At 42.3% G+C, this 27,969-nt stretch overlaps 2 protein-coding genes and 1 long non-coding RNA gene across 20 annotated transcripts in view; 2 read left to right on the plus strand and 1 right to left on the minus strand.

The window, feature by feature from the left end:
* Positions 1-9,737, minus strand: part of LOC112227468 (RAB11-binding protein RELCH homolog) — a 67,217-nt gene extending 57,480 nt beyond the window's left edge. For 8 of the 18 annotated variants that reach the window (XR_006080329.1, XR_006080324.1, XR_006080326.1 and 5 more), the window contains exon 1: positions 9,105-9,736. Coding sequence is in view for 11 of the 18 variants with exons in the window: in XM_042308963.1 (XP_042164897.1) it covers positions 9,105-9,561 (457 nt within the window). In the remaining 7 variants the exon portion in view is untranslated. Of the gene's footprint in view, positions 1-9,104 lie in introns of all 18 variants that reach the window. The other 10 variants (XM_042308961.1, XM_042308958.1, XM_042308956.1 and 7 more) reach the window with 4 other exon arrangements.
* Positions 9,738-10,733: 996 nt separating this feature from the next.
* Positions 10,734-13,053, plus strand: LOC121841329. Its single transcript, XR_006080300.1, has 4 exons — positions 10,734-10,827; positions 10,936-11,030; positions 11,136-11,206; positions 12,758-13,053. It is a non-coding gene; the product is annotated as an uncharacterized LOC121841329 (long non-coding RNA).
* Positions 13,054-15,039: 1,986 nt separating this feature from the next.
* Positions 15,040-27,962, plus strand: LOC112227523 (probable G-protein coupled receptor 141). Its single transcript, XM_024392329.2, has 2 exons — positions 15,040-15,118; positions 27,167-27,962. The coding sequence occupies exon 2, from the start codon at positions 27,290-27,292 to the stop codon at positions 27,725-27,727; it is 438 nt and encodes a 145-aa protein (XP_024248097.1). The 5' UTR covers positions 15,040-15,118; positions 27,167-27,289; the 3' UTR covers positions 27,728-27,962.
* Positions 27,963-27,969: the final 7 nt, after the last annotated feature.

The following is a 27,969-nucleotide window of genomic DNA, read 5'->3' on the forward strand; positions in this document are numbered from 1 at the left end:
GAAACCCTCCCCTGGGCTGGGTGTAAGCCCCGTTGACCCTAGGGGCAGACCCTCAAGCTGTCCCCCTCTCGGTCTTTTCTCGCCTCCTGTTTATCAGTGACGTAAACACAATAGAAGACAGGTGGAGTTCCTCTCAGCATCAGCATTCCTCACCCATCCTTAGAGATCCAATTTTTAAAAATCCAATCAAATTGTATTTGTCACATGCTTTGTAAACAGACTAACAGTGAATAATAACTTACAGGCCATTCTCAACAATGCAGAGAGAAAAAATAAAATAATAATAATAACACAAGCAATGCCCCCTGGGATACCTCAGTCCTCCAGCTCCACGGCAACCAGCGAGGTGCCACAGACAGAGACCATTAGGCTTAGCCATGAGCTGAACAATGTCTGCTATACATAGAGGCTAGTGGGCTACATGATGAGGTGGAATACTTGTATCATGACAAGCATCCTTACATCCTCCCTCCCAAGACAGCCTAATAATCACTGATTTCACATGCCTGTACAGGTGCAAGCTGTATAGTGGAACCCCCTGCGTTCACCTATACAGTTGTGTTAGATCGGGAAGGACTAAGTACGGAAAAGTGGGAGGCACATAACACAATCATAGAAATGCAGTTTACACAGCTCAGGCTTCTATTCTTATCGTAGCTCTTATCAGTAGAAAGGGATGGAAATAAGGTCACCGGCCTTGATTGTTGCTAAAACACTATGACACAGAATACAGATCAGCACTATGAATAGATTCCTGTGTTCATTGGTGCAAAATGTCGAAGAACCCATGCCCCTAAGATTTGGGGCAGATGAATGTTCGGTTTGCTGTTGTAGAAGTAGTCAATTTGTGTCAGCATACCATTGTGTGTGTGTGTGTCAAATCTATTCTAGAAAAGGGGGGAAGGGGACTAATACCACAGAAGGAGACAACCATGTTCCTACCCATCTACTCCACTTTCCTCTTCAGCTTTTAGGCATGTAGGCCATGTGAATTATCCTGGTCCCATACACTATGTATTGCTCGTCTATCGTTGTCATGCCGAGGGGACACAGAGGAGTTATAAGAGATAGAGACCGCGACAGGCAGCAAGAGACAGCTAGACTGCTACACAGACAGCTACAGAGCTACACAGACAGCTATAGAGAGCTACACAGACAGCTATAGAGAGCTACACAGACAGCTACACAGACAGCTAGACTGCTACACAGACAGCTAGACTGCTACACAGACAGCTAGACTGCTACACAGACAGCTAGACTGCTAGACAGACAGCTATAATGACTTCAGAAATTATTCACACCCCTTGACTTTTTCCACATTTTGTGGTGTTACAGCCTGAATTTAACATGGATTAAATGTAGATGTCACTGGCCTACACACAATAGCCCATCATGTCAAAGTGGATTATTAAAAATGTTTTATTTTTCCCCCACCTTTATTTAACCAGGTAGGCCAGTGGAGAACACCTTTATTTAACCAGGTAGGCCAGTGGAGAACACCTTTATTTAACCAGGTAGGCCAGTGGAGAACACCTTTATTTAACCAGGTAGGCCAGTTGAGAACACCTTTATTTAACCAGGTAGGCTAGTTGAGAACACCTTTATTTAACCAGGTAGGCCAGTTGAGAACACCTTTATTTAACCAGGTAGGCCAGTGGAGAACACCTTTATTTAACCAGGTAGGCCAGTGGAGAACACCTTTATTTAACCAGGTAGGCCAGTTGAGAACACCTTTATTTAACCAGGTAGGCTAGTTGAGAACACCTTTATTTAACCAGGTAGGCCAGTGGAGAACACCTTTATTTAACCAGGTAGGCCAGTGGAGAACACCTTTATTTAACCAGGTAGGCCAGTTGAGAACACCTTTATTTAACCAGGTAGGCTAGTTGAGAACACCTTTATTTAACCAGGTAGGCCAGTTGAGAACACCTTTATTTAACCAGGTTGGCCAGTGGAGAACACCTTTATTTAACCAGGTTGGCTAGTTGAGAACACCTTTATTTAACCAGGTAGGCCAGTTGAGAACACCTTTATTTAACCAGGTAGGCAAGTTGAGAACACCTTTATTTAACCAGGTAGGCCAGTTGAGAACACCTTTATTTAACCAGGTAGGCCAGTTGAGAACACCTTTATTTAACCAGGTAGGCCAGTTGAGAACACCTTTATTTAACCAGGTAGGCCAGTGGAGAACACCTTTATTTAACCAGGTAGGCCAGTGGAGAACACCTTTATTTAACCAGGTAGGCCAGTGGAGAACACCTTTATTTAACCAGGTAGGCCAGTGGAGAACACCTTTATTTAACCAGGTAGGCCAGTTGAGAACACCTTTATTTAACCAGGTAGGCTAGTTGAGAACACCTTTATTTAACCAGGTAGGCCAGTGGAGAACACCTTTATTTAACCAGGTAGGCCAGTGGAGAACACCTTTATTTAACCAGGTAGGCCAGTTGAGAACACCTTTATTTAACCAGGTAGGCCAGTTGAGAACAACTTTATTTAACCAGGTAGGCTAGTAGTGAGAACACCTTTATTTAACCAGGTAGGCCAGTTGAGAACACCTTTATTTAACCAGGTTGGCCAGTGGAGAACACCTTTATTTAACCAGGTTGGCCAGTTGAGAACACCTTTATTTAACCAGGTAGGCCAGTTGAGAACACCTTTATTTAACCAGGTAGGCCAGTTGAGAACACCTTTATTTAACCAGGTAGGCCAGTTGAGAACACCTTTATTTAACCAGGTAGGCCAGTGGAGAACACCTTTATTTAACCAGGTAGGCCAGTGGAGAACACCTTTATTTAACCAGGTAGGCCAGTGGAGAACACCTTTATTTAACCAGGTAGGCCAGTGGAGAACACCTTTATTTAACCAGGTAGGCCAGTGGAGAACACCTTTATTTAACCAGGTAGGCCAGTTGAGAACACCTTTATTTAACCAGGTAGGCAAGTTGAGAACACCTTTATTTAACCAGGTAGGCAAGTTGAGAACACCTTTATTTAACCAGGTAGGCCAGTGGAGAACACCTTTATTTAACCAGGTAGGCAAGTTGAGAACAAGTTCTCATTTACAACTGTGACCTGGCCAAGATAAAGCAAAGTAGTGAGACAAACAACAACACAGAGTTACACATGGAAAAAACAAACGTACAGTCAATAACACAATATTTAAATATATATAAGTCTATATACAGTGTGTGCAAATGGCGTGAGGTGGTAGGGCAATAAATAGGCCATAGTAGCAAAGTAATTACAATTTAGCAAATTAACACTGGAGTGATAGATGTGCAAGTAGAAACTGTTGTGCAAAAGAGCAGAAAAGTAAATAAAAAGTAATATGGGGATGAGGTAGGTAGATTGGATGGGCTATTCACAGATGGACTATGTACAGCTGCAGCGATCGGTTAGCTGCTCAGATAGCTGATGTTTAAAGTTAGTGAGAGAAATATAAGTCTCCAACTTCAGCGAATCTTGCAATTTGTTCCAGTCATTGGCAGCAGAGAACTGGAAGGAAAGGCAGACCACAGGAGTTGTTGGCTTTGGTGATGACCAGTGAGATCTACCTACTGGAGTGCGTGCTACGGGTGGGTGTTATGGTGACCAGTGAGCTGAGAAAAGGCGGAGCTTTACCTAGCAAAGAATTACAGATGACCTGGAGCCAGTGGGTCTGGCAACGGATATGTAGCGAGGGCCAGCCGACGAGAGCATACAGGTCGCAGTGGTGGGTGGTATATGGGGCTTTGGTGGCAAAACGGATGGCACTGTGATAGACTGCATTCAGTTTGCTGAGTAGAGTTTGAGGCTATTTTGTAAATGACATCGCCAAAGTCTAGGATCGGTAGGATAGTCAGTTTTACGAGGGTATGTTTGGCGGTGTAAGTGAAGGAGGCCTTGTTGCAAAAATAGGAAGCAGATTCTAGATGTCATTTTGGATTGGAGATGTTTAATATGAGTCTGGAAGGAGAGTTTACAGTCTAACCAGACACCTAGGTATGTTGTTGTTGTCCACATATTCTAAGTCAGAGCCGTCCAGAGTATTGATGCTAGTCGGGCAGTGAACGGTTGAAAAGCATGCATTTAGTTTTACTAGCATTTAAGAGCAGTTGGAAGCCACGGAAGGAGTGTTGTATGGCATTGAAGCTCATTTGGAGGTTTGTTAACACAGTGTCCAAAGGGGCAAATGTATACAGAATGGTGTCGTCTACATAGAGGTGGATCAGAAAATCACCTGCAGCGAGAGCGACATCATTGATATATACAGAGAAAAGAGTCGGCCCGAGAATTGAACTCTGTGGTCCCCCCCATAGAGACTGCCAGAGGTCCGGACAACAGGCCCTCCGATTTGACACACATAACTCTGTCTGAGAAGTAGTTGGTGAACCAGGTGAGGCAGTCATATGAGAAACCAAGGCTGTTGAGTCTGCCGATAAGAATACTGTGATTTACAAAGTCGAAAACCTTGGCCAGGTTGATGAAGACGGCTGCACAGTACTGTCTTTTATTGATGGCAGTTATATCATTTAGTACCTTGAGCGTGACCCGTGACCAGCTCGGATTTCACAGCAGAGAAGGTACGGTGGGATTCGAAATAGTCAGTGATCTGTTTATTAACTTGGCTTTCAAAGACTTTAGAAAAGGCAGGGAAGGATGGATATAGGTCTGTAACAGTCTGGGTCTAGAGTGTAATCCCCCTTAGAAGAGGGGGATGACCACGGCAGCTTTCCAATCTTTAGGGATCTCGGACGATACAAAAGAGAGGTTGAACAGACTGGTAATAGGGGTTGCAACAATGGCGGCGGATAATTTTAGAAAGAGAGGGAATTTTGTTTGAAATTATTACAAATTAGTTAATGAAAAGCTGAAATGTCTTGAGTCAATAAGTATTCAACCCCTTTGTTATGGCAAACCTAAATAAGTTAAGGAGTAAAGATGTACTTAAGTCACATAATAATATGCATGGATTGTGTGCAATAATGGTGTTTAACATGATTTACGAATGACGGCCTCATCTCTGTACTCCATGCATACAATTATCTGGAAGGTCCCTCAGTTGAGCACTGCATTTCAAACACAGACTTAACCACAAAGACTAAGGATCTTTTCCAATGCCCCCACAAAGGGAACCAATTGGTCGATTTTTTTTTTTACCAAAGGAAGCATTGAATATCCCTTTGAGCATGGTAAAGTTATTAATTACACTTGACTACAAAAGATACAGGCAACTAACACAGTTGCTGGAGAAAAAGGAAACCACTCAGGTATTTCACAATGAGGCCAATGATGACTATAAAACAGTTGCTGAGTTTAATGGCTGTGATATGAGAAAACATAGGATGGATCAACAACATTGTAGTTACTCCACAATACTAACCTAATTGACTGAGTGAAAATAAGGATGTGAGCATCCTGTTTGCAACCAGGTATTAAAGTAATACTGCAAAAAACTATTTGTCCTGAAAACAAAGTGTTATGTTTGGGGCAAATCCAATACAACACATTCGAGTACCACTCTCCATATTTTCAAGAATAGTGGTGGCTGCATCATGTTATGGGTATGCTTGTAATCATTCAGGACTGGGGAAGTTTTCAGGATAAAAAAAATACATGTAATGGAGCTAAGCACAGGCAATTTCAGTCTGCTTATCACCAGACACTGGGAGATTAAATTACCTAAAACACAAGGCCAAATCGACACAGAAATTGCTTACAAGAAGACAGTGAATGTTGCTGGGTGGCCAAGTTACAGTGTGGACTTAAATCTGCTTGAAAATCTATGGCACGACCTGTCTAGCAATGATCAAAAACCAATTAGACAGAGCTTGAACATTTTGTAAAAAAAAATAAAAAAATGAAAGGCAAATGTTGCACAATCCAGGTGTGGAAAACTCAGAGACTTACACAGAAAAACTGAATGCTGTAATTGCTACCAAAGGTGCTTCTACAAAGTATGGGACTCAGGGGTGTGAATACTTACAGTACCAGTCAAAAGTTTGACACACCTACTCACTCAAGGGTTTTATTTGGACTATTTTCTACACAGTAGAATAATAGTGAAGACATCAACACTATGAAATAACACATATGGAACCATGTAGTAACCCCAAAAAAAAGAACAAAAAAAAGTGTTCAACAAGTCAAAATATATTTTAGATTCTACAAAATAGTCACCCTTTGCACACTTGGCATTCTCTCAACCAGCTTTATCTGGAAAACTTTTCCAACAGTCTTTAAGGAGTTCCCACATATGCCGAGCACTTGTTGGCTGCTTTTTAATCACTCTGCGGTCCAACTCATCCAAAACCATCTCAATTGGGTTGAGGTCAGGTGATTGTGGAGGCCAGGTCATCTGATGCAGCACTCCATTACTCACCATCTTGGTCAAATAGCCCTTACACATCATGGAGGTGCACTGGGTCATTGTCCTGTTGAAAAACAAATGATAGTGGGACTAAGTACAAACCAGATGGGATGGTCGTTCTCGCTGCAGAATGCTGTGGTAGCCATGCTGGTTAAGTGTGCCTTGAATTCTAAATAATCAATCACTGACAGTGTCACCAGCAACGCAGCCCCACACCATCACACCTCCTCCTCCTCCATGCTTCACGGTGGGGTTCAAACCAAAAATCTCAAATTTGGACTCATCAGACTAAAAGACAGATTTCAACCGGTCTAATGTCCAATGCTCGTGTTTCTTAGATCAAGCAAGTCTCTTCTTATTATTGGTGGCCTTTAGTAGTGGTTTCTTTGCAGCAATTCGACCATGAAGGCCTGATTCACGCAATCTCCTCTGAACAGTTGATGTTGAGATGTGTCTGTTACTTGAACTCTGAAGCATTTATTTTGGCTGCAATTTCTGAGGCTGGTAACTCTAATGAACTTATCCTCTGCAGCAGAGGTAACTCTGGGTCTTCCTTTCCTGTGGTGGTCCTCATGAGAGCCAGTTTCATCAGAGCTCGATGGTTTTTGAGACTGCGCTTGAAACTTTCAAAGTTCTTGAAATGTTCCGTTTTGACTGACCTTCATGTCTTAAAGTAATGACGGACTGTTGTTTCTCTTTGCTTATTTGAGCTGTTTTTGTCATAATATGGACTTGGTCTTTTACCAAATAGGGTTACTGTATTTTCTGTATACCCTCCTTACCTTGTCACAACACAACTGATTGGCTCAAACGAATTAAGGAAAGAAATTCCACAAATTAACAAGGCGCATCTGTTAATTGAAATGCAATCCAGGTGACTACCTCATGAAGCTGGTTGAGAGAATGCCAAGAGTGTGTAAAGCGGTCATTAAGAATCACAAATATAAAATATTTATTTAACCATTTTTTGGTTACTTCATGATTCCATGTGTTATTTCACAGTTTTGATGTCTTCACTAATATTCTACAATGTAGAAAATAGCAAAAATAAATTAAAACTCTTGAATGAGTAAGTGTGTCCAAACCGTTGACTGGTACTGTATGTAAATTTGATATTTCTGTATTTAATTTTTCACTAAATATGCAAAAATGTCTAAAAACATGTTTTCACTTTGCCATTATGTGGTAGAGGGATGGGTGAAAATGTGTTTTATTTATTTATTTTGAATTTCGTCTATAAAACAAATAAATGTGGAATAAATCAAGGGTTATGAATACTTTCTGAAGGCACTGTATAGGTAGATAATGACAGCTACAGGCAGTTAGACAGAAGAAAGATAGTGTTTGAGTAGCCTGTATAGCCATCTTCAGCAGCAGCCTACATGACACAAAGATGCAAATATCTCAATTACTAGACTGGTATAAAGAATGTTGTCCGATAGGCCTTTTCAGGTCGCCAGCTAGCTGTTCACAGTCACTACTATTCTGGTTCGTGGACTACAGGAAATGGAGTGCCAAGCACGTCTCCATTCACAGCGACAGGCTGTAGTGGAGTGGGTCACGGGCTTCATGGTCCTCTGTGTCTACGCCACTAAGAATTTATCATGGTCCAAACACACCAACACAGTAGTGAAGAGGGCACGACAACGCCTCTACCCCCTCAGGAGGCTGAAATTATTTTGCATGAGCCCTCAGATCCTCAAAGAGTTCAACAGCTGCACAATCAAGAACATGCTGACTGGCTGCATCACCGCTTGGTATGGCAACTGCTTGGCGCTACAGGGTAGTGGGTACAGACCCATACCTCACTGGAGCCAAGCTCCTTACCATCCAGGACCTCTATACCAGGCAGTGTCAGAAGAAGGCCCAAAAAAACTGTCAAAGACTCCAGCCACAGACTGTTCTCTTTGCTACCGCAGGGCAAGTGGAACCAACAGGAACCTGAACAGCTTCTACCCCCACGCCATAAGCAGTCTAAACAAGACTGCTAGTTAGCTAATCAAATGGCTACCTGGACAGCCTGCATGTACCTTTTTAAGCACAACTCTCTTGCATTGACTATGCACACACACTGGACTCTACCAACACACTGGACACCCCAACACACACATAACATGCACACACATGCATACTGAAGCCACACACACATTCACACACACTGCTGCTAGTCACTTTAGCCCTACCTATATGTACAGTACATAACTACCTCAGTTGCCTTGCTCCCCTGCACATCGATGTATTTATTTTTCTTCTACTCCCTATTTACAGCCATGTTATTTTTACTCGTTATTCACCGTGTCACTATTTCTATTCTTAATTAAAATATTTGGTATTATCTTTAACTCTGCATTGTTGGAAAAGGACCCATAAGTAAGTATTTCACTGTTTGCTTTCACCTGCTGTCTACGAAGCATGTTTTATTTGATTTGGTTCCATCTTTTCCAAGCCAGCTGGCACCTAGGGGAGAAACTCTTCACAGGCTAACACGGGTAGGTGAGATAACTCTGTATGATTAGTAAATTATCCGTTGTTTCCATTGCTATTGTCTAATCTAGTTAGCTAACGAGAGAGAAAAACCGGTGTCGTATCGAATTTCGTTTATTCTACATAGCCAGAGCAATGTTGGCTGACAAGCACAGTGCCAACATTGTTTCCCCATTGAATAGCAGGCTGTCTGCTAACTAGCTAGCACATGAAACCATCTAAATTATAATTAATTTAGGTTATAAATGAGCAAATAGCTATTTACTTACTTAGCGGTCCACCTGGCCCCAGTCCTTGGTCTTTACAAGCTGGTGGAGTGCCGCTTTGCCTCTCGAAATTGCCCGGGTTGGAGAAATAATCCCGCAACCGGGGAAGCTCCCTCCCTGATTCCAACAATTCGGTATGAAATTCAAGAGCGGTGAGGAAGTATTGATCCCGTATTAGCTGAGCAGCAATCACATCTACAGATACCCGAGTCTCTGCCAAGCCGCTTGGCATTGCTGCGGCTGCTACCGAGATGCCTTCCACACTTGGGCTGGTCCGGGTGCTGGACAGCAGAAGGGCCGGGGGCTCGGCGTCCGCCTGCGGGGAGAAGGGGTTGTTGGACGGGAGTCCTGGCGCTCCATCGCTAAGGCTCCTTTCGGTATCAACCCCGTCCTCGGCTCTCTGCTCTGCCTCATCTTCAGAATCGCTCAGATTAAACGGGTTGACGCTATCCGCCGCCATTTTTCGAATATGAAGATCTAACCTAGCTAGCTAGAAAGCCATCCGTCCAGGAAGAGGGGTCCAATTTTAAGCTATCTGCCCGTCTTTTCCCGATCAGCTGAAAGGGGTTGAATGCAGGGAAGGGTTTGGTTGAATGTCATTCCAACACCCGCCTCCTCCATTGAATAGTGAGATTAGATTGGTTACGGGAGAGGTTAAGAAGAAACTACGAGAAGGGTGGGCGGCAATTCGGGGCGTTCCTGCATGTGGTCATTTCTGCGTCTGCAGGAACCCCTCTTTATACTTGCATTGGACCGTTATTTTGAAAACATTTTATTTAAACTTTATTTAACTTGGCAAGTCAGTTGAGAACAAATTCTTATTTTATATTGATGGTATACCCCGGCTAAACCCTCCCCTAATAATTTAAAGCTGCAATATGTCACTTGTTCAAATTCACAAAGGAATTTGAGTTATCGATCAGTCATTCTCATTGAAAGTAAGTCTAAGAAGTGGTAGATCTGTTCTATGTTCTTTATTTAAGTGATAATGTCAGAGAAGCTGGTGTTTGGAGGATATATTGTCACTGGTGTTGTTCATCTCCAGCAAGTAAATTGTGCCAATACAGTGAGGGAAAAAAGTATTTGATCCCCTGCTGATTTTGTATGTTTGCCCACTGACAAAGAAATGATGAGTCTAGAATTTTAATGGTAGGTTCATTTGAACAGTGAGAGACAGAATAACAACAACAAAAAGAAAAATGCATGTAAAAAATGTTATAAATTGCTTTGCATTTTAATGAGGGAAATTGTCCTCGTCAACACTCACACCTGTGTGTCAGCTGGTCCTTTTGTGGCAGGGCTGAAATGAAGTGGACATGTTTTTAGGGATTCAGTTCATTTTGCATGGCAAACAGGGACTTTGCAATTAATTGCAATTCATCTGATCACTCTTCATAACATTCTGGAGTGTATGCAAATTTCCATCATACAAACTAAGGCAGCAGACTTTGTGAAAATTAATATTTGTGTGATTCTCAAAACTTCTGGCCACAACTGTAGTTCTCAGCCCCTTCCTCTTCGATGTGAACAACTCTGAAAAGACTGGATACGTGCAAGCAATATGGCAGGAGTACGAAGCACTGTAAATATATATATTACTCTCTCTCTCTCTCTCTCTCTCTCTCTCTCTGTGGTTTAGGTCGGTGAGCTGGGTCCTGGGTCGTTTGTTTCTGGCCATGTTTCCCATGATGCCAGTTGTGGGGAGAGAACCCAACGTTCACATGGTGTAAGTATTCTAACCTCCCTACGACATTACACTAATGCTTCATGGCACTCTTTCTAAATCAGCATTTCTATCTATCCATCCATCCATCTCTCTCTTGTTCCTGTGCAGGTGTTCTCTCCCTGTTCATCTCTGTCTTTTACCTCTGGTCGGCAATGAAACAGACTACACTACACCTGACTGACCTTTACCTCTTCATCTCCCAGGTAAAGTGTGTATGTGTCTGGATGCCTGTGTGTGTTAATTAGTCTCGTTCCTCCTATATCTCTAGATGCTTCATGTAACAGTGTGTGTGCCTATGTACCGACCAGCATACACTCCAGTCTGCAGCTGAAACAGGGTCTGCCTCTCATCAGCCAGATCATCAGCTGGACTAAACTGGGTGGGTACCAACTCTCTCTCTCAGCCACCTTCCTACTACTAAGTACTGGGTAAGAGATAGTCACCCCTCACAGTCACCATCCTACTACTGAGTACTGGGTAAGAGAGAGTCACCCCTCACAGTCACCATCCTACTACTAAGTACTGGGTAAGAGAGAGTCACCCCTCACAGTCACCATCCTACTACTAAGTACTGGGTAAGAGAGAGTCACCCCTCACAGTCACCATCCTACTACTAAGTACTGGGTAAGAGAGAGTCACCCCTCACAGTCACAGTTTGTTTGTCTCAGAGTGTTTCCATCCTACTACTACTAAGTACTGGGTAAGAGAGAGTCACCCCTCACAGTCACCATCCTACAACTAAGTACTGGGTGAGAGTCACCCCTCACAGTCACCATCCTACTACTAAGTACTGGGTAAGAGAGAGTCACCCCTCATAACAGTTGTCACACCCTGTTTCACCTATCTTGTGCTTGTCTACACCCCCCACCAGATGTCTCCCATTTTCCCCATTATCCCCTGTGTATTTATACCTGCATATTGTGTTTGTCTGTTTCCAGTTTTTCTTGTCATATCAGAGTGTTTCCAGTTTGTCTTGTCTTATCGTACCAGAGTGTTTCCAGTTTGTCTTGTCTTGTCGTACCAGAGTGTTTCCAGTTTGTCTTGTCTTGTCGTATCAGAGTGTTTCCAGTTTGTCTCGTCTTGTCGTACCAGAGTGTTTCCAGTTTGTCTTATCGTATCGGTGTTTCCAGTTTGTCTTGTCGTACCAGAGTGTTTCCAGTTTGTCTTGTCGTACCAGAGTGTTTCCAGTTTGTCTTGTCGTATCAGAGTGTTTCCAGTTTGTCTTGTCGTATCAGAGTGTTTCCAGTTTGTCTTGTCGTATCAGAGTGTTTCCAGTTTGTCTTGTCGTATCAGAGTGTTTCCAGTTTGTCTTGTCGTATCAGTGTCTCCAGTTTGTCTTGTCGTACCAGAGTGTTTCCAGTTTGTCTTGTCGTACCAGAGTGTTTCCAGTTTGTCTTGTCGTACCAGAGTGTTTCCAGTTTGTGTTTCCAGTTTGTCTTGTCGTACCAGAGTGTTTCCAGTTTGTCTTGTCGTACCAGAGTGTTTCCAGTTTGTCTTGTCGTACCAGAGTGTTTCCAGTTTGTCTTGTCGTATCAGAGTGTTTCCAGTTTGTCTTGTCGTATCAGAGTGTTTCCAGTTTGTCTTGTCGTATCAGAGTGTTTCCAGTTTGTCTTGTCGTATCAGAGTGTTTCCAGTTTGTCTTGTCGTACCAGAGTGTTTCCAGTTTGTCTTGTCGTACCAGAGTGTTTCCAGTTTGTCTTGTCGTAACAGAGTGTTTCCAGTTTGCCTTGTCGTACCAGTGTTTCCAGTTTGTCTTGTCGTACCAGAGTGTTTCCAGTTTGTCTTGTCGTATCAGAGTGTTTCCAGTTTGTCTTGTCATAACAGAATGTTTCCAGTTTGCCTTGTCGTACCAGTGTTTCCAGTTTGCCTGTTCTCAAGTTTTGTTTCTAGTCTTCTTGGTTCTGACCTTTTTGCCTGTCCTGACCCTGAGCCTGCCAGCCTGTCCTGATCCTGAGCCTGCCTGTCCTGACCCTGAGTCCGCCTGAGCCAGCTTGCCATCCTGAGTGCCGTCTGGTACCTGCCTGACTTTGCCCTGGATTACCAACCTCTGCCTGCCCTCAACCTGCTGTTTGCCTGCCCCTTGTGTTATATTAAATGTCTGAGATTCAAACTATCCGCCTCCTGTGTCTGCATCTAGGTCTCATCCTGATCCATGATAGCAGTGGTGTAAAAAGTTCTCAATTGTCATTCTTGAGTAAAAGTAAAGATACCTTAATAGAAAATGACTCAAGGAAAAGTTAAAGTCACCCAGTACAATACTACTTGAGTAAAAGTCTACAAGTATTTGGTTTTAAATATACTTAAATATCAACATTAAATGTAAAAGCTAAAAAATACTTAAGTATGAAAAGGAAAAGTATAAATAATTTCAAATTTCTTATTTTAAGGAAACCAGACGGCATCGTTTATTGTTTTTAAAATGTATGGATAGCCAACACTCAGACATGATTTACAAATTAAGCATTTGGGTTTAGTGAGTCCTCCAGATCAGAGGAAGAAGGGATGACCAGGGATGTTCTCTGTTTAGTGAGTCCACCAGATCAGAGGAAGAAGGGATGACCAGGGATGTTCTCTGTTTAGTGAGTCCACCAGACCGGAGGAAGAAGGGATGACCAGGGTGTTCTCTGTTTAGTGAGTCCACCAGATCGGAGGAAGAAGGGATGACCAGGGTGTTCTCTGTTTAGTGAGTCCACCAGATCGGAGGAAGAAGGGATGACCAGGGTGTTCTCTGTTTAGTGAGTCCACCAGATCGGAGGAAGAAGGGATGACCAGGGTGTTCTCTGTTTAGTGAGTCCACCAGATCGGAGGAAGAAGGGATGACCAGGGTGTTCTCTGTTTAGTGAGTCCACCAGATCGGAGGAAGAAGGGATGACCAGGGATGTTCTCTGTTTAGTGAGTCCACCAGACCGGAGGAAGAAGGGATGACCAGGGTGTTCTCTGTTTAGTGAGTCCACCAGATCGGAGGAAGAAGGGATGACCAGGGTGTTCTCTGTTTAGTGAGTCCACCAGATCGGAGGAAGAAGGGATGACCAGGGTGTCCTCTGTTTAGTGAGTCTACCAGATCGGAGGAAGAAGGGATGACCAGGGTGTTCTCTTGATAAGTATGTTTATTTAACCATTTTCCTGTCCTGCTAAGCGTTTAAAATGTAACGAGTACTTTTGGGTGTCAGGGAAAATGTATGGGGTAAAAAGTACATCATTATATTTTGGAATACATTGAAGTCAAAGTAAAAATTGTCAAAAATATAAATAGTAGAGTACATATACCCAAAATATACTTCAGTAAAAATACTTTAAAGCAATACTTAAGTACTTTACACCACTGTCTCACAGCCACCTACCTACTAATGAGTATATGTTCTCTAGCTAGGTCCATAGCTAGCCATAAACGCTTTTCAAAGATCCAGTATCAAGTCAAGCACCATACTAAAACTGTGTATGGTTTGCATGTACATGTGCCTGTGTGTGTGTGTGTGAGTCTGGTCTGAGGCTGTGGATCAACATAAAGCAGGAAGCCATGGACTCTCAGGGCATCTCTGGGAGACAGGAGATGCTTACCTTTACACTGTTGACTGTTTAGTACTGTTTTGTTCTTCACTTTACTTGAATGTTCCTATTGCAAGTTGATCTGGATAAGGCTGACTGCTAAATGACTGAAATAGGCCTGAAACATAAATGTGAATCTACATGTATATCAAATCAAATCAAATCAAATGTTATTGTTCACATACACATGGTTAGCAGATGTTATTGCGATTGTAGCGAAATGCTTGTAAAAGTATCCAATAGTTCTTCCCGGCTGTATGTAATAACACTGAAGATTTTCTGGGCTAACAATGTAAGAAATAATACATGAAAAATCTAAATAGTTTCCAAAGGACTAGAAGTGAGGCCGCCCTCTCTGTCGGCGCCATCTTGTCCTTTCAGAATCGTTGCAAACAGAAATGTGACTATACTGTACACAACAACCTCTATGCACTGCCACATTATCAAGTGTCCGTATCAGGTTAATCACCCCATCTAATACAGCTACTTCCTGGTAAACAAGGTAACCACTAGTTCCTCTGCTTGGCATAATGCCATGGTTTATCCTCTGAGTGTAGGGAAAAACCCCATTGGTGTAGAATGTCTGGTCTAGCCTTTTACGGTGCCTTGTTACACTGCATTACGTCAATGTGGCTTTATTATTATTATGAAATGAATGTATGTCATTGTCTTTCAGCTGTCCACCCTTGACTTCAGACAACTGAAGCTGGATGACATCAGAAGATCCAACTTCTCTTTTTCCCAGGTGACACTGCTATGTCTGTTAATAACCTGTTAATGACCTGTTAATGACCTGTTAATGACCTGTTAGGTGATGCTAGTTTAATCCTGGTGATAGTCAACTCATCAATTCTCAATAGTATTTGTCACGTAGACAACAGGTGTAGACTAACAGTTAAAAGTTTACTTACGGGTCCTTTTCCAACTATGCAGGGTTAAAGATAACAAAATAAATATAAAATAGGGACATGACAAATAAATACACAGTGAATAACAATAACGAGTAAAAAATAGCATGCTATATGCAGGGGTACGAGGTCATTGAGGTAGATATGCACATGTAGGTAGGGGTAAAGTGAATAGGCAACAGGATCGATAATAAACAGTAGCAGCAGAGTATGTGGTGAGTGTGAAAGTGTGTGTGAGTGGTTCAGTGGAGGCCGCTGAGGGGAGGAAGGCTCATAATAGTGACTGGAACAGAGCGAATGGAATGACATAAAGCACATAGAAACCATGTATTTCATCCCATTCCAACCATTCCGCTCCAGCCATTACCACAAGCATGTCCTCCCCAATTAAGGTGCCACCAACCTCCTGTGGTGTGGAGTCAGTGTGCATGTGCGGGCGTGCTATGTGTGTGTGGCCAAATGTAGTGTGTGTGTGTGAGTAGAATCCAGTGTGTGTGCATAGTCAGTGCAGGAGAGTTAGTGCAAAAAATGGTCATGCAGGCAGTCCGGGTAGCACATTTGATTAGATATTTAGCTCTTGTTTAGCAGTCTTATGGCTTGAGGATAGAAGCCGTTCAGGGTCTTGTTTGTTCCAGGCTTGGTATACTGGTACCGCTTGCTGTGCAGCAGCATAGGGAACAGTCTATGGATTGGGTGGCTGGACTCGTTGACAGACTTTTGGGCTTTCCTCTGACACTGCCTGGTGTAGAGGTCCTGGGCTGTATTCAACACCCTCTGTAGTGCCTTGTGTTCGGGTGCCTTGCAGTTGCCGTACCAAGCGGGGATGCAGCCAGTCAGATGCTCTCAATGTTGCAGCTGTGGAACTTTTTGAGGATCTGAGGGCCCATTACAAATCTTTTCAGCCTCCTGAGGGGGAATAGGCCCTGTCGTGCCCTCTTCACAACTGTGTGTGGACCATGTTAATTCTTTAGTGATGTGGACACGGAAGAACTTAAAGCTTTCGACCCGCTCCACTACAGCCCCATTGATGTGAATGGGAGCATTCGTCCCTCCGTTTCCTGTCCTTCGTCTTGCTAACGTTGAGGGAGAGGTAGTTGTCCTGGCACCACACTGCCAGGCCTCTGACCTCTTCCCTATAGATGGCCTCATCGTTGTCGGCGTACTGAGGACAAGCCAACCGGGGGAGACGGGTGGAGACCACCCGGCCTACTGGATCTCGCCAAGTAGGTGTGGGACGCCCAGCCGATGTGATGATGAGGGAGCAGATGACAGCCACATGGTAAGGGAACATATGGAGAAGGCCCAGCGTGCCCAAACCAAGAGTTCCATGTGGGTTTTCCATCAGCCGGGGAGACCGGAACAGATTTACAACGTGAACCTATTGAAGAGGTGACAGGTGAGGACAGCCCTGGCCTTTTTGTGGTCAAAACCAGGACGTGACTGGACCAGTGGTGGTTCTGAGCAATGAGGACCCTTGGACCAGCTCAGAAGCAAGCGCTCCGGGAGCTCATCATATCAGATCCCTGAGGCCTGAAGGAAGGCTGTGAAGCAGGAGGTGGAGGCTATGCTATAAATTCTCAGACAACCCAAAGATGCCTTGATGCCATTCCAGACTCCCTCTGCCTACCCAAGGATGTCAGAGGACAAAAATCAGTTAACCACCTAACTGAGGAACTCAATTTATCCTTGCGCAATACCCTAGATGCAGTTGCATCCCTAAAAACGAAAAACATTTGTCATAAGAAACAAGCTCCCTCGTATACAGAAAATACCCCGAGCTCTGAAGCAAGCTTTCAGAAAATTGTAACGGAAATGGCGCCACACCAAACTGGAAGTCTTCCGACTAGATTGGAAAGACAGTACCGTGCAGTATCGAAGAGCCCTCACTGCTGCTCAATCATCCTATTTTTCCAACTTATTTGAGGAAAATAAGAACAATCCAACATTTATTTTTGATACTGTCGCAAAGCTAACTAAAAAGCAGCATTCCCCAAGAGAGGGTGGCTTTCATTTCAGCAGTAATAAATTAATGACCTTCTTTGAGGAAAAGATCATGATCATTAGAAAGCAAATGACGGACTCCTCTTTAAATCTGCGTATTCCTCCAAAGCTCAGTTGTCCTGAGTCTGCACAACTCTGCTAGGAACAAGGATCAAGGGAGACACACAAGTGTTTTAGTACTATATCTCTTGACACAATGATGAAAATAATCATGGCCTCTAAACCTTCAAGCTTGGCCCTCCTATGTTGAACATAATAAACGGCTCTCTTTCCATCTCTATGTGTACCAAACTCACTAAAAGTGGCAGTAATAAAGCCACTCTTGAAAAAGCCAAACCTTGACCAAGAAAATATGAAAAAACTATCGGCCTATATCGAATCTTCCTTTCGTCTCCAAAATTGTAGAAAAAGCTGTTGTGCAGCAACTCACTGCCTTCTTGAAGACAAACAATGTATATGAAATGCTTCAGTCTGGTTTTAGACCCCATCATAGCACTGAGACTGCACTTGTGAAGGTGGTAAATTACCTTTTAATGGCGTTAGACAGAGGCTCTGCATCTGTCCTTGTGCTCCTAGACCTTAGTGCTGCTTTTGATACCATCGGTGATACCATCACCACATTCTTTTGGAGAGATTGGAAACCCAAATTGGTCTACACGGACAAGTTCTGGCCTGGTTTAGATCTTATCTGTCGGAAAGATATCAGTTTGTCTCTGTGAATGGTTTGTCCTCTGACAAATCAACTGTAAATTTCGGTGTTCCTCAAGGTTCCATTTTAGGACCACTATTGTTTTCACTATACATTTTATTTCTTGGGGATGTAATTCGAAAACATAATGTTAACTTTCACTGCTATGCGGATGACAGCTGTACATTTTAATGAAACATGGTGAAGCCCCAAAATTGCCATTGCTAGAAGCCTGTGTTTCAGATGTAAGGAAGTGGATGGCTGCAAACGTTCTACTTTTAAACTCGGAAAAAACAGTGATGCTTGTTCTAGGTCCCAAGAAACAAAGAGATCTTCTGTTGAATCTGACAATTAATCTTGATGGTTGTACAGTCGTCTCAAATAAAACTGTGAAGGACCTTGGCGTTACTCTGGACCCTGATCTCTCTTATGACTAACATCAAGACTGTTTCAAGGACAGCTTTTTTCCATTACCATTACCTAGTTAAATAAAGGTAACATAAAAAACTCTGTTCTAAAGGTAGTTAACCACCTTCTAGAGGTAGTTAACTGTGTTCTACAGGTAGTTAACCACCTTCTAGAGGTACAGTGCCTTGCGAAAGTATTCGGCCCCCTTGAACTTTGTGACCTTTTGCCACATTTCAGGCTTCAAACATAAAGATATAAAACTGTATTTTTTTTTTTTTGTGAATCAACAACAAGTGGGACACAATCATGAAGTGGAACGACATTTATTGGATATTTCAAACTTTTTTAACAAATCAAAAACTGAAAAATTGGGCGTGCAAAATTATTCAGCCCCTTTACTTTCAGTGCAGCAAACTCTCTCCAGAAGTTCAGTGAGGATCTCTGAATGATCCAATGTTGACCTAAATGACTAATGATGATAAATACAATCCACCTGTGTGTAATCAAGTCTCCGTATAAATGCACCTGCACTGTGATAGTCTCAGAGGTCCGTTAAAAGCGCAGAGAGCATCATGAAGAACAAGGAACACACCAGGCAGGTCCGAGATACTGTTGTGAAGAAGTTTAAAGCCGGATTTGGACACAAAAAGATTTCCCAAGCTTTAAACATCCCAAGGAGCACTGTGCAAGCAATAATATTGAAATGGAAGGAGTATCAGACCACTGCAAATCTACCAAGACCTGGCCGTCCCTCTAAACTTTCAGCTCATACAAGGAGAAGACTGATCAGAGATGCAGCCAAGAGGCCCATGATCACTCTGGATGAACTGCAGAGATCTACAGCTGAGGGGGGAGACTCTGTCCATAGGACAACAATCAGTCGTATATTGCACAAATCTGGCCTTTATGGAAGAGTGGCAAGAAGAAAGCCATTTCTTAAAGATATCCATAAAAAGTGTCGTTTAAAGTTTGCCACAAGCCACCTGGGAGACACACCAAACATGTGGAAGAAGGTGCTCTGGTCAGATGAAACCAAAATTGAACTTTTTGGCAACAATGCAAAACGTTATGTTTGGCGTAAAAGCAACACAGCTCATCACCCTGAACACACCATCCCCACTGTCAAACATGGTGGTGGCAGCATCATGGTTTGGGCCTGCTTTTCTTCAGCAGGGAAAGGGAAGATGGTTAAAATTGATGGGAAGATGGATGGAGCCAAATACAGGACTATTCTGGAAGAAAACCTGATGGAGTCTGCAAAAGACCTGAGACTGGGACGGAGATTTGTCTTCCAACAAGACAATGATCCAAAATGTAAAGCAAAATCTACAATGGAATGGTTCAAAAATAAACATATCCAGGTGTTAGAATGGCCAAGTCAAAGTCCAGACCTGAATCCAATCGAGAATCTGTGGAAAGAACTGAAAACTGCTGTTCACAAATGCTCTCCATCCAACCTCACTGAGCTCGAGCTGTTTTGCAAGGAGGAATGGGAAAAAATTTCAGTCTCTCGATGTGCAAAACTGATAGAGACATACCCCAAGCGACTTACAGCTGTAATCGCAGCAAAAGGTGGCGCTACAAAGTATTAACTTAAGGGGGCTGAATAATTTTGCACGCCCAATTTTTCAGTTTTTGATTTACCCTTTTACAGGTAGTTAACCATGTTCTAGAAGTAGTTAACTGTGTTTTACAGGTGGTTAACCATGTTCTAGAGGTAGTTAACTGTGTTCTAGAGGTAGTTACCTGTGTTCAGAGGTAGTTAACTGTGTTCTACAGGTAGTTAGCCGTGTTCTACAGGCAGTTATACAATTGGTCGGTATATTTCTGGATACTGATTGGTGAAAACCCAATTCCAGCCGGTGTCTATTCCACAAGTTACCACCGGCTAAAGCTATGATGTTGAAATGCCTACTTACTCTGTTCCATCTCATTGCACAATCTACTGTCTCATCAGCCCAGACAGACTATTTATCAACTTGATCTCCACTGTAAAAAGCATCTAGACATCATCTCCCATTTCTTTTAGACTAGCAATTGGTTTTCAATAGCAGAGATTTGTTTAAAACTTGCTGTATGGCGCTCTGACATTTGCAACATTGTTTCAATATTGAAATTCAATCTCCAGCTGTCCCATAGTAATGAAGGTGAGGGGTGGGAGTCGGGAGGAGACAGACAAGTAGGCAGCTTTTCTCAGCCAGTCGAAATCATGAATCAGCATAATCTGTATGGACTAGCTCCTCTGAACAACAGTGTCCTGACGAGAGAGCACATTTTCTATGCCGGGCGAAATCACTCATCATTAGCCCATTGTTATCCAAATATATGTCACGAGAAAACAGCTTAAACAAATGCAAATCCAGCTACTTTGCCATTATTCTGGCTGCACTGTTTGACGTGACTGTGTTAACAAAAGTTGGCTAGCTACCAAGCAAGGGATAGATTTAGAACAAAAAGACTTAACGAACGGGTCGTGTCTCTGGCAACCAAACCGATAGAACGAACGACCAGCTGGCTTGGGTAACAACCCTTGATTTGTGTCGGGACTATATCTTGTGGAAGGATGAAATAGTAAGAATAAATTCATCAAAATATTTTTTTTAAATGAAAATGTCAATCATTATTTGAATATGTTGATAACCTGTTGTCTCAGGCCTAGTCTCAGGCCTAGCCCTCAGGCCCTTGCCAATACACTGCATTTGGAAAATATTCAGAGCCATTCAAAATAATCACATTTTGTTACGTTACAGCCTTATTCTAAAATGGATTAAATCAACGAAAAAAAATGGGCATTTTGATTTTGGAATGTAGTTACCCTTTAGTTCAACTTTGCAGGCACCTAGCACTGTTGGTTGGCTTGCAGTGTTTGTGTAGCACATGAGATGGAGTTTGCAAAACAAATGGCTGCTGGATTGATGCAAATAATCATGATATCATTCTGACAGGAAGAAATAGGCTACTTTGTAGCTAGTTTATTGATAGAGAAGGTTTTTGGGCTCGATGCCCAGTCTTTCCATCTACCAGAAGACGGTTAGGTCTGTCATTAGCATCACTATGCTTTTCCTGTTCCTGAATTGTTTGAAACCTGGACGTTTTACTTCATATTATGAGGTATGTCTTACCTTGATTCAAAGTAGCCTATAGCCACAATCCCACCATAGAAACAGTGGGTTTTTATATATATATAAAGACGTATCCAGATGCATTCCCCTGTTCTATTGGTTTTCTTTCCACTTTGGTTAATTGTCTAGCAGCCAAAGGCATTATCCTAATCATATTAGCAAGCATTGATATTTGTTGCATCTTTAAATCCTCCCTCGTTCACGCAGATGTTTCCATCTCTGTCCAGAAACCCACTTACCTGTGCGGTGCTCATTTTAGAACTGTGTTTTCGCACAAATTGCATTGAGAAACATTGAAGCGTAGGCCTACTGCCGTGTATACATTTCTGCACCTAAAAAGTTAAGAAATAATATTTGATCAACATTCCGATCTGTTCCATCAACCCTGTTAATTTATGCGGCGTATGCTTCCAATACCACTACTTTGATACTTATCAGCGGGTAATAAGAAGTAGTAGAAGTATATACAATGCCCACTGCAAAATAAATGGTTATACGGTATATACTTGTGTCTATCCTCCATTACACCACTGGCTGACCATCATAACATTCAATGATCAATTAATTGCATTCATTCTTGCACCATGCCATCAATGATGTAACGGTTTTCTTCCGCTGAAGGAGAGGAGGACCAAAATGCAGCGTGGTTAGTGTTCAACATCTTTAATATAGACGAATAACGAGAACACTACAAAATACAAAACAACAAATGTGAAAACCGAAACAGTCCTATCTGGTGCAATGACACAAAGACAGAAGACAGTTCCCAATCAGAGACAACGACAGACAGCTGCCTCTAATTGAAAACCAATCTAGGCAACCATATACATACAAAACTACCTAGAAAGGAAACAGCCCCATAAACATACAAAACCCCTAGACCAAACAAAACACATAAATCCCCCATGTCACACCCTGACCTAACCAAAATAATAAAGAAAACAAAAATAACTAAGGCCAAGGCGTGACAAATGATCAGTTGTAAACATGCCTGCAGCATGATCTAGTTTGCCTGTGTGCATTCAGCACCTTCAGAAAGTATTCAGACCTCTTGACTTTTCCTAATTTTGTTACATTACAGCCTTATTCTAAAATGGATTATAGACATGTTTTTCATCATCAATCCACACATAACCACATAATGAATAAGCAAAAACACGTTTTTAGAAATGTTTGCAAAAGTATTAAAAACAAAATAACAGAAATACCTTCTTGCGAAAGTGTTGACCCCCTTGGCATTTTTCATATTTTGTTGCCTTACAACCTGGAATTAAAATCTATTTTTGGGGGGTTTGTATCATTTGATTTCCAGTACATGCCTACCCCCGTGAAGCAAACAAGAAATAAGACAGTAAAAAAGAAAACTTGAGCGTGTATAACTATTCATCTCCCCTAAGTCAATACTTTGTAGAGCCACCTTTTGCAGCAATTACAGCTGCAAGTCTCTTGGGGTATGTCTCTATAAGCTTGGCACATCTAGCCACTGGGATCTTTTCCCATTCTTCAAGGCAAAACTGCTCCAGCTCCTTCAAGTTAGATGGGTTCCTCTGGTGTACAGACATCTTTAAATCTTACCACAGATTCTCAATTGGATTGAGGTCTGGGCTTTGACTAGGCATTTCCAAGAAATGTAACTGTTTCCCCTTTAACCACTTCAGTGTTGCTTTAGCAGTATACTTAGCGTCATTGTCCTGCTGGAAGGTGAACCTCCGTCCCAGTCTCAAATCTCTGGAAGACTGAAACAGGTTTCACTCAAGATTTTCCCTGTATTTAGCTCCATCCATCATTCCTTCAATTCTGACCAGTTTCTCAGTCCATGCCGATGAAAAACTTCCCCAGGTTGATGAGAGTTATTGGGTTTGTGCCAGACATAGCATTCTCCTTGATGGCCAAAAAGCTCAATTTTTGTCTAATCTGACCAGAGTACCTTCTTCCATATGTTTGGGGAGTCTCCCACATGATTTTTGGTGAACACCAAATGTATTTGCTTATTTTTTTCTTTAAACAATTGCTTTTTTTGGCCACTCTTCTGTAAAGCCCAGCTCTGCAGAGTGCACGGCTTAAAGTGGTCCTATGGACAGATACTCCAATCTCCGCTGTAGAGCTTTGCAGCTCCTTCAGGGTTATCTTTGGTCTCTTTGTTGCCTCTCTGATTAATACCCTCCTTACCCGGTCTGTGAGTTATGGTTGGCAGGTTTGTTGTGGTGCCATATTCTTTCAAATTTTTTATAATGGATTTAATGGTGCTCCGTGGGATGTTCAAAGTTTCTGATATTTTTTTATAACCCAACCCTGATCTGTACTTCTCCACAATTTTCTCCCTGACCTGTTTGGCGAGCTCCTTGGTCTTCACGGTGCTGCTTGCTTGGTGGTGCCTCTTGCTTAGTGGTGTTGCAGACTCTGGGGCCTTTCAGAGCAGATGTATATATACGGAGATCATGTGACAGATCATGTGACACGGAGATTGCACACAGGGGTACTTTATTTAACTAATTATGTGACTTCTGAAGGTAGTTGTTTGCACCAGATCTTATTTAGGGGCTTCACAGCAAAAGGGGTAAATACATTTTTTCGAATTTTTTCATTTAATAACTTCACCAATTTAGACTATTTTGTGTATGTCCATTACATGAAATCCAAATAAAAATATATTTAAATTACAGGTTGTAATGCAACAAAACTGGAAAAATGCCAAGGGGGATGAATACTTTTGCAAGGCATTGTACATAAGTATTCAGACTCTTTGCTATGAGACTCGAAATATAGCTCAGGTGCATCCTGTTTCAATTGATTGTCCTTTAGATGTTTCTACAACATGATTGGTGTCCACCTGTGGTAAATTAAATGTATTGGACATTATTTGGAAAGGCACACACCTGTCTATATAAGATCCCACAGTTGACAGTGCATGTCAGAGCAAAAACCAAGGACATGTGATCGAAGAAATTCTCCGTAGAGCTACGAGACAGGAGTGTGTCGAGGCGCAGATCTGGGGAAGGGTACCAACATATTTCTGCAGCATTGAAGGTCCCCCCCAAGAACATTGTTAAATGGAAGAAGTTTGGATCTACCAAGGCTCTGTCTATATCTGGTTAACCGGACAAACTAAATAGCCTAATCTTCATTACTAATGTTCAAACTTAGACATCAAACAGTATCAAGGTTCTGATCTAATGCTTAGGCATAACCATGATCATGGAAATGAATAATCATAAGGAATACGGTTTTGAAGTGGCTGTCCTATATTTAGGAGATATAAGAAGTCTCAGGAAATATTTAAGTTTTTTGTAAACATATTTGACCCTTTATTTTTGTTGGCACAAAACTACCTCCATTCGTTAGTATGGGTTACCTTCAGACGGGTCCAAAACTACCTCCATTCGTTAGTATGGGTTACCTTCAGAAGAGTCCAAACTACCTCAATACCTTCCATTTGTTAGTATGAAAGTTACCTTCAGATCAGTGAGTCCAAAACTACCTCCAGAATGAGTTACCTTCTGATTTGAGTCCAAAACTACCTCCATTCATTAGTATGGGTTACCTTCAGACGAGTCCAAAACTACCTCCATTTGTTAGTATGGGTTACCTTCAGAAAGTCCAAAACTACCTCCATTCGTTAGTATGGGTTACCTTCAGAAAAACCAAAACTACCTCCAGAATGAGTTACCTTCAAGGCACGGGTCCAAAACTACCTCCATTTGTTAGTATGGGTTACCTTCAGACGAGTCCAAAACTACCTCCATTCGTTAGTATGGGTTACCTTCAGAAGAGTCCAAAACTACCTCCATTCATTAGTTGGGTTACCTTCAGTGGTCCAAAACTACCTCCATTCATTAGTATGGGTTACCTTCAAGGTCCAAAACTACCTCCATTCGTTAGTATGGGTTACCTTCAGAAGAGTCCAAAACTACCTCCAGAATGAGCAGAGCTACGAGACAGGAGTCCAAAACTACCTCCATTCGTTAGTATGGGTTACCTTCAGACATAGTCCAAAACTACCTCCATTCATTAGTATGGGTTACCTTCAGACGGGTCCAAAACTACCTCCATTCGTTAGTATGGGTTACCTTCAGACGGGTCCAAAAACTACCTCCATTCGTTAGTATGGGTTACCTTAGACGGGTCAAAACTACCTCCATTCTGTTAGTATGGGTTACCTTAACCATGGTCCAAAACTACCTCCATTCGGAGTATGGGTTTTCAGGCGAGTCCAAAACTACCTCCATTTTAGTATGGGTTGCCTTAAGGGTCCAAAACTATTTCCATTCGTTAGTATGGGTTACCTTTATTTTTGTTGAGTCCAAAACTACCTCCATTCGTTAGTATGGGTTACCTTCAGACGGGTCCAAAACTACCTCCATTCGTTAGTATGGGTTACCTTCAGAAGAGTCCAAAACTACCTCCAGAATGAGTTACCTTCAGACGAGTCCAAAACTACCTCCATTCGTTAGTATGGGTTACCTTCAGAAGAGTCCAAAACTACCTCCATTCGTTAGTATGGGTTACCTTCAGAAGAGTCCAAAACTACCTCCATTCGTTAGTATGGGTTACCTTCAGACGAGTCCAAAACTACCTCCATTCGTTAGTATGGGTTACCTTCAGACGAGTCCAAAACTACCTCCATTCGTTAGTATGGGTTACCTTCAGACGGGTCCAAAACTACCTCCATTCGTTAGTATGGGTTACCTTCAGAAGAGTCCAAAACTACCTCCATTCGTTAGTATGGGTTACCTTCAGACGAGTCCAAAACTACCTCCATTCGTTAGTATGGGTTACCTTCAGAAGAGTCCAAAACTACCTCCATTCGTTAGTATGGGTTACCTTCAGACGAGTCCAAAACTACCTCCATTCGTTAGTATGGGTTACCTTCAGACGAGTCCAAAACTACCTCCATTCGTTAGTATGGGTTACCTTCAGACGAGTCCAAAACTACCTCCATTCGTTAGTATGGGTTACCTTCAGAAGAGTCCAAAACTACCTCCATTCGTTAGTATGGGTTACCTTCAGAAGAGTCCAAAACTACCTCCATTCATTAGTATGGGTTACCTTCAGAAGAGTCCAAAACTACCTCCATTCGTTAGTATGGGTTACCTTCAGAAGAGTCCAAAACTACCTCCATTCGTTAGTATGGGTTACCTTCAGAAGAGTCCAAAACTACCTCCATTCATTAGTATGGGTTACCTTCAGAAGAGTCCAAAACTACCTCCATTCGTTAGTATGGGTTACCTTCAGACGAGTCCAAAACTACCTCCAGAATGAGTTACCTTCAGACGAGTCCAAAACTACCTCCAGAATGAGTTACCTTCAGACGAGTCCAAAACTACCTCCAGAATGAGTTACCTTCAGACGAGTCCAAAACTACCTCCATTCGACAAGGGCGGATGCGGTGGATTGACACGCAGCCCATGCAAAATAAATGTATATCTCTAATTTAAACTGATGGATTTTTTATGGGAATTGTTTTATTATATTACTTAGATATAGCCTGTTCTACAGGTAGTTAACCTTCCATGTTATACTTGTAGTTGACAGTGTTCTAGAAGTAGAGGTTAGACGGTTGGACCATACACCTCTCAATGTGTGTCATGGCATATAGAATGGGAAAGGCAAATATCAGTTTCTCACAAAATCACTGAAGTTCTCTTCTCTTCTTTGCTCTTTTCCAGTAAGTTGCTTTAATCGCCAGCGTGGCGGTGTGGGTGGTGACCTTTTTGGTCATTTTCCCAATCCTCTATTTCAACTACGGCAAAGAAGTCCATGAAGACAACAACAACAACCACACAAGCAAAATGGCCTCCAATGACTCTCACTGTTTCCAGTTCGGCAGCCACCTGAAAAATCACTCTGGTGTTAAAAAGCTGAACTACATCATGAGCTCTGTGATCGTTATCGTGACCTGTGTGCAGACGGCACTGCAGTGTCACGTCATGAGCCTTCTGACCAGGAAGTACGAGCTAGACTGCATGCTTCACCAGGAATTCTGGGCTCAGCTGAAGAGCCTGTGTTTTGCTGTGGTGCTGCTGGTAGGAGAAATGCCTTATCACATGTTCAGGATTTACTACCTGGAACACCTGCAGCAGCTGGAGCACACTAACGAGGTGTTCCTCAGTCTCACGGCCCTCAGATGTCTCGACATGTTTACTTTCCTAGGGAGGGGACACTGCCATATGTGTGACCTCTTCTCACATGACCTAAACTATGAACTCAGAGCCAAAACCTCGCTGTGATATTGCTTCCCTTTTAAACAGTACTTTAGCACCATCTGCTTGTTTATATAGCTACACAACATAGTCTACTGTACTGTAGGTCTTTTGCAGTTGGACTATACTGGACTAAAATGTATTTGCTCTCATATTGGAATTTAAAATACAGTAAAAGCTGTGCCAATGACATTTCTCTCAATATGTCAATTTCAATCTTTGAAAAAACTTTGTGTAAGGCTACAGAGTATGTAAATATTGTAATAAAT

Source organism: Oncorhynchus tshawytscha, linkage group LG29 (genome assembly GCF_018296145.1).
Source record: "Oncorhynchus tshawytscha isolate Ot180627B linkage group LG29, Otsh_v2.0, whole genome shotgun sequence".
NCBI classification, from domain to species: Eukaryota; Metazoa; Chordata; class Actinopteri; order Salmoniformes; family Salmonidae; genus Oncorhynchus; species Oncorhynchus tshawytscha.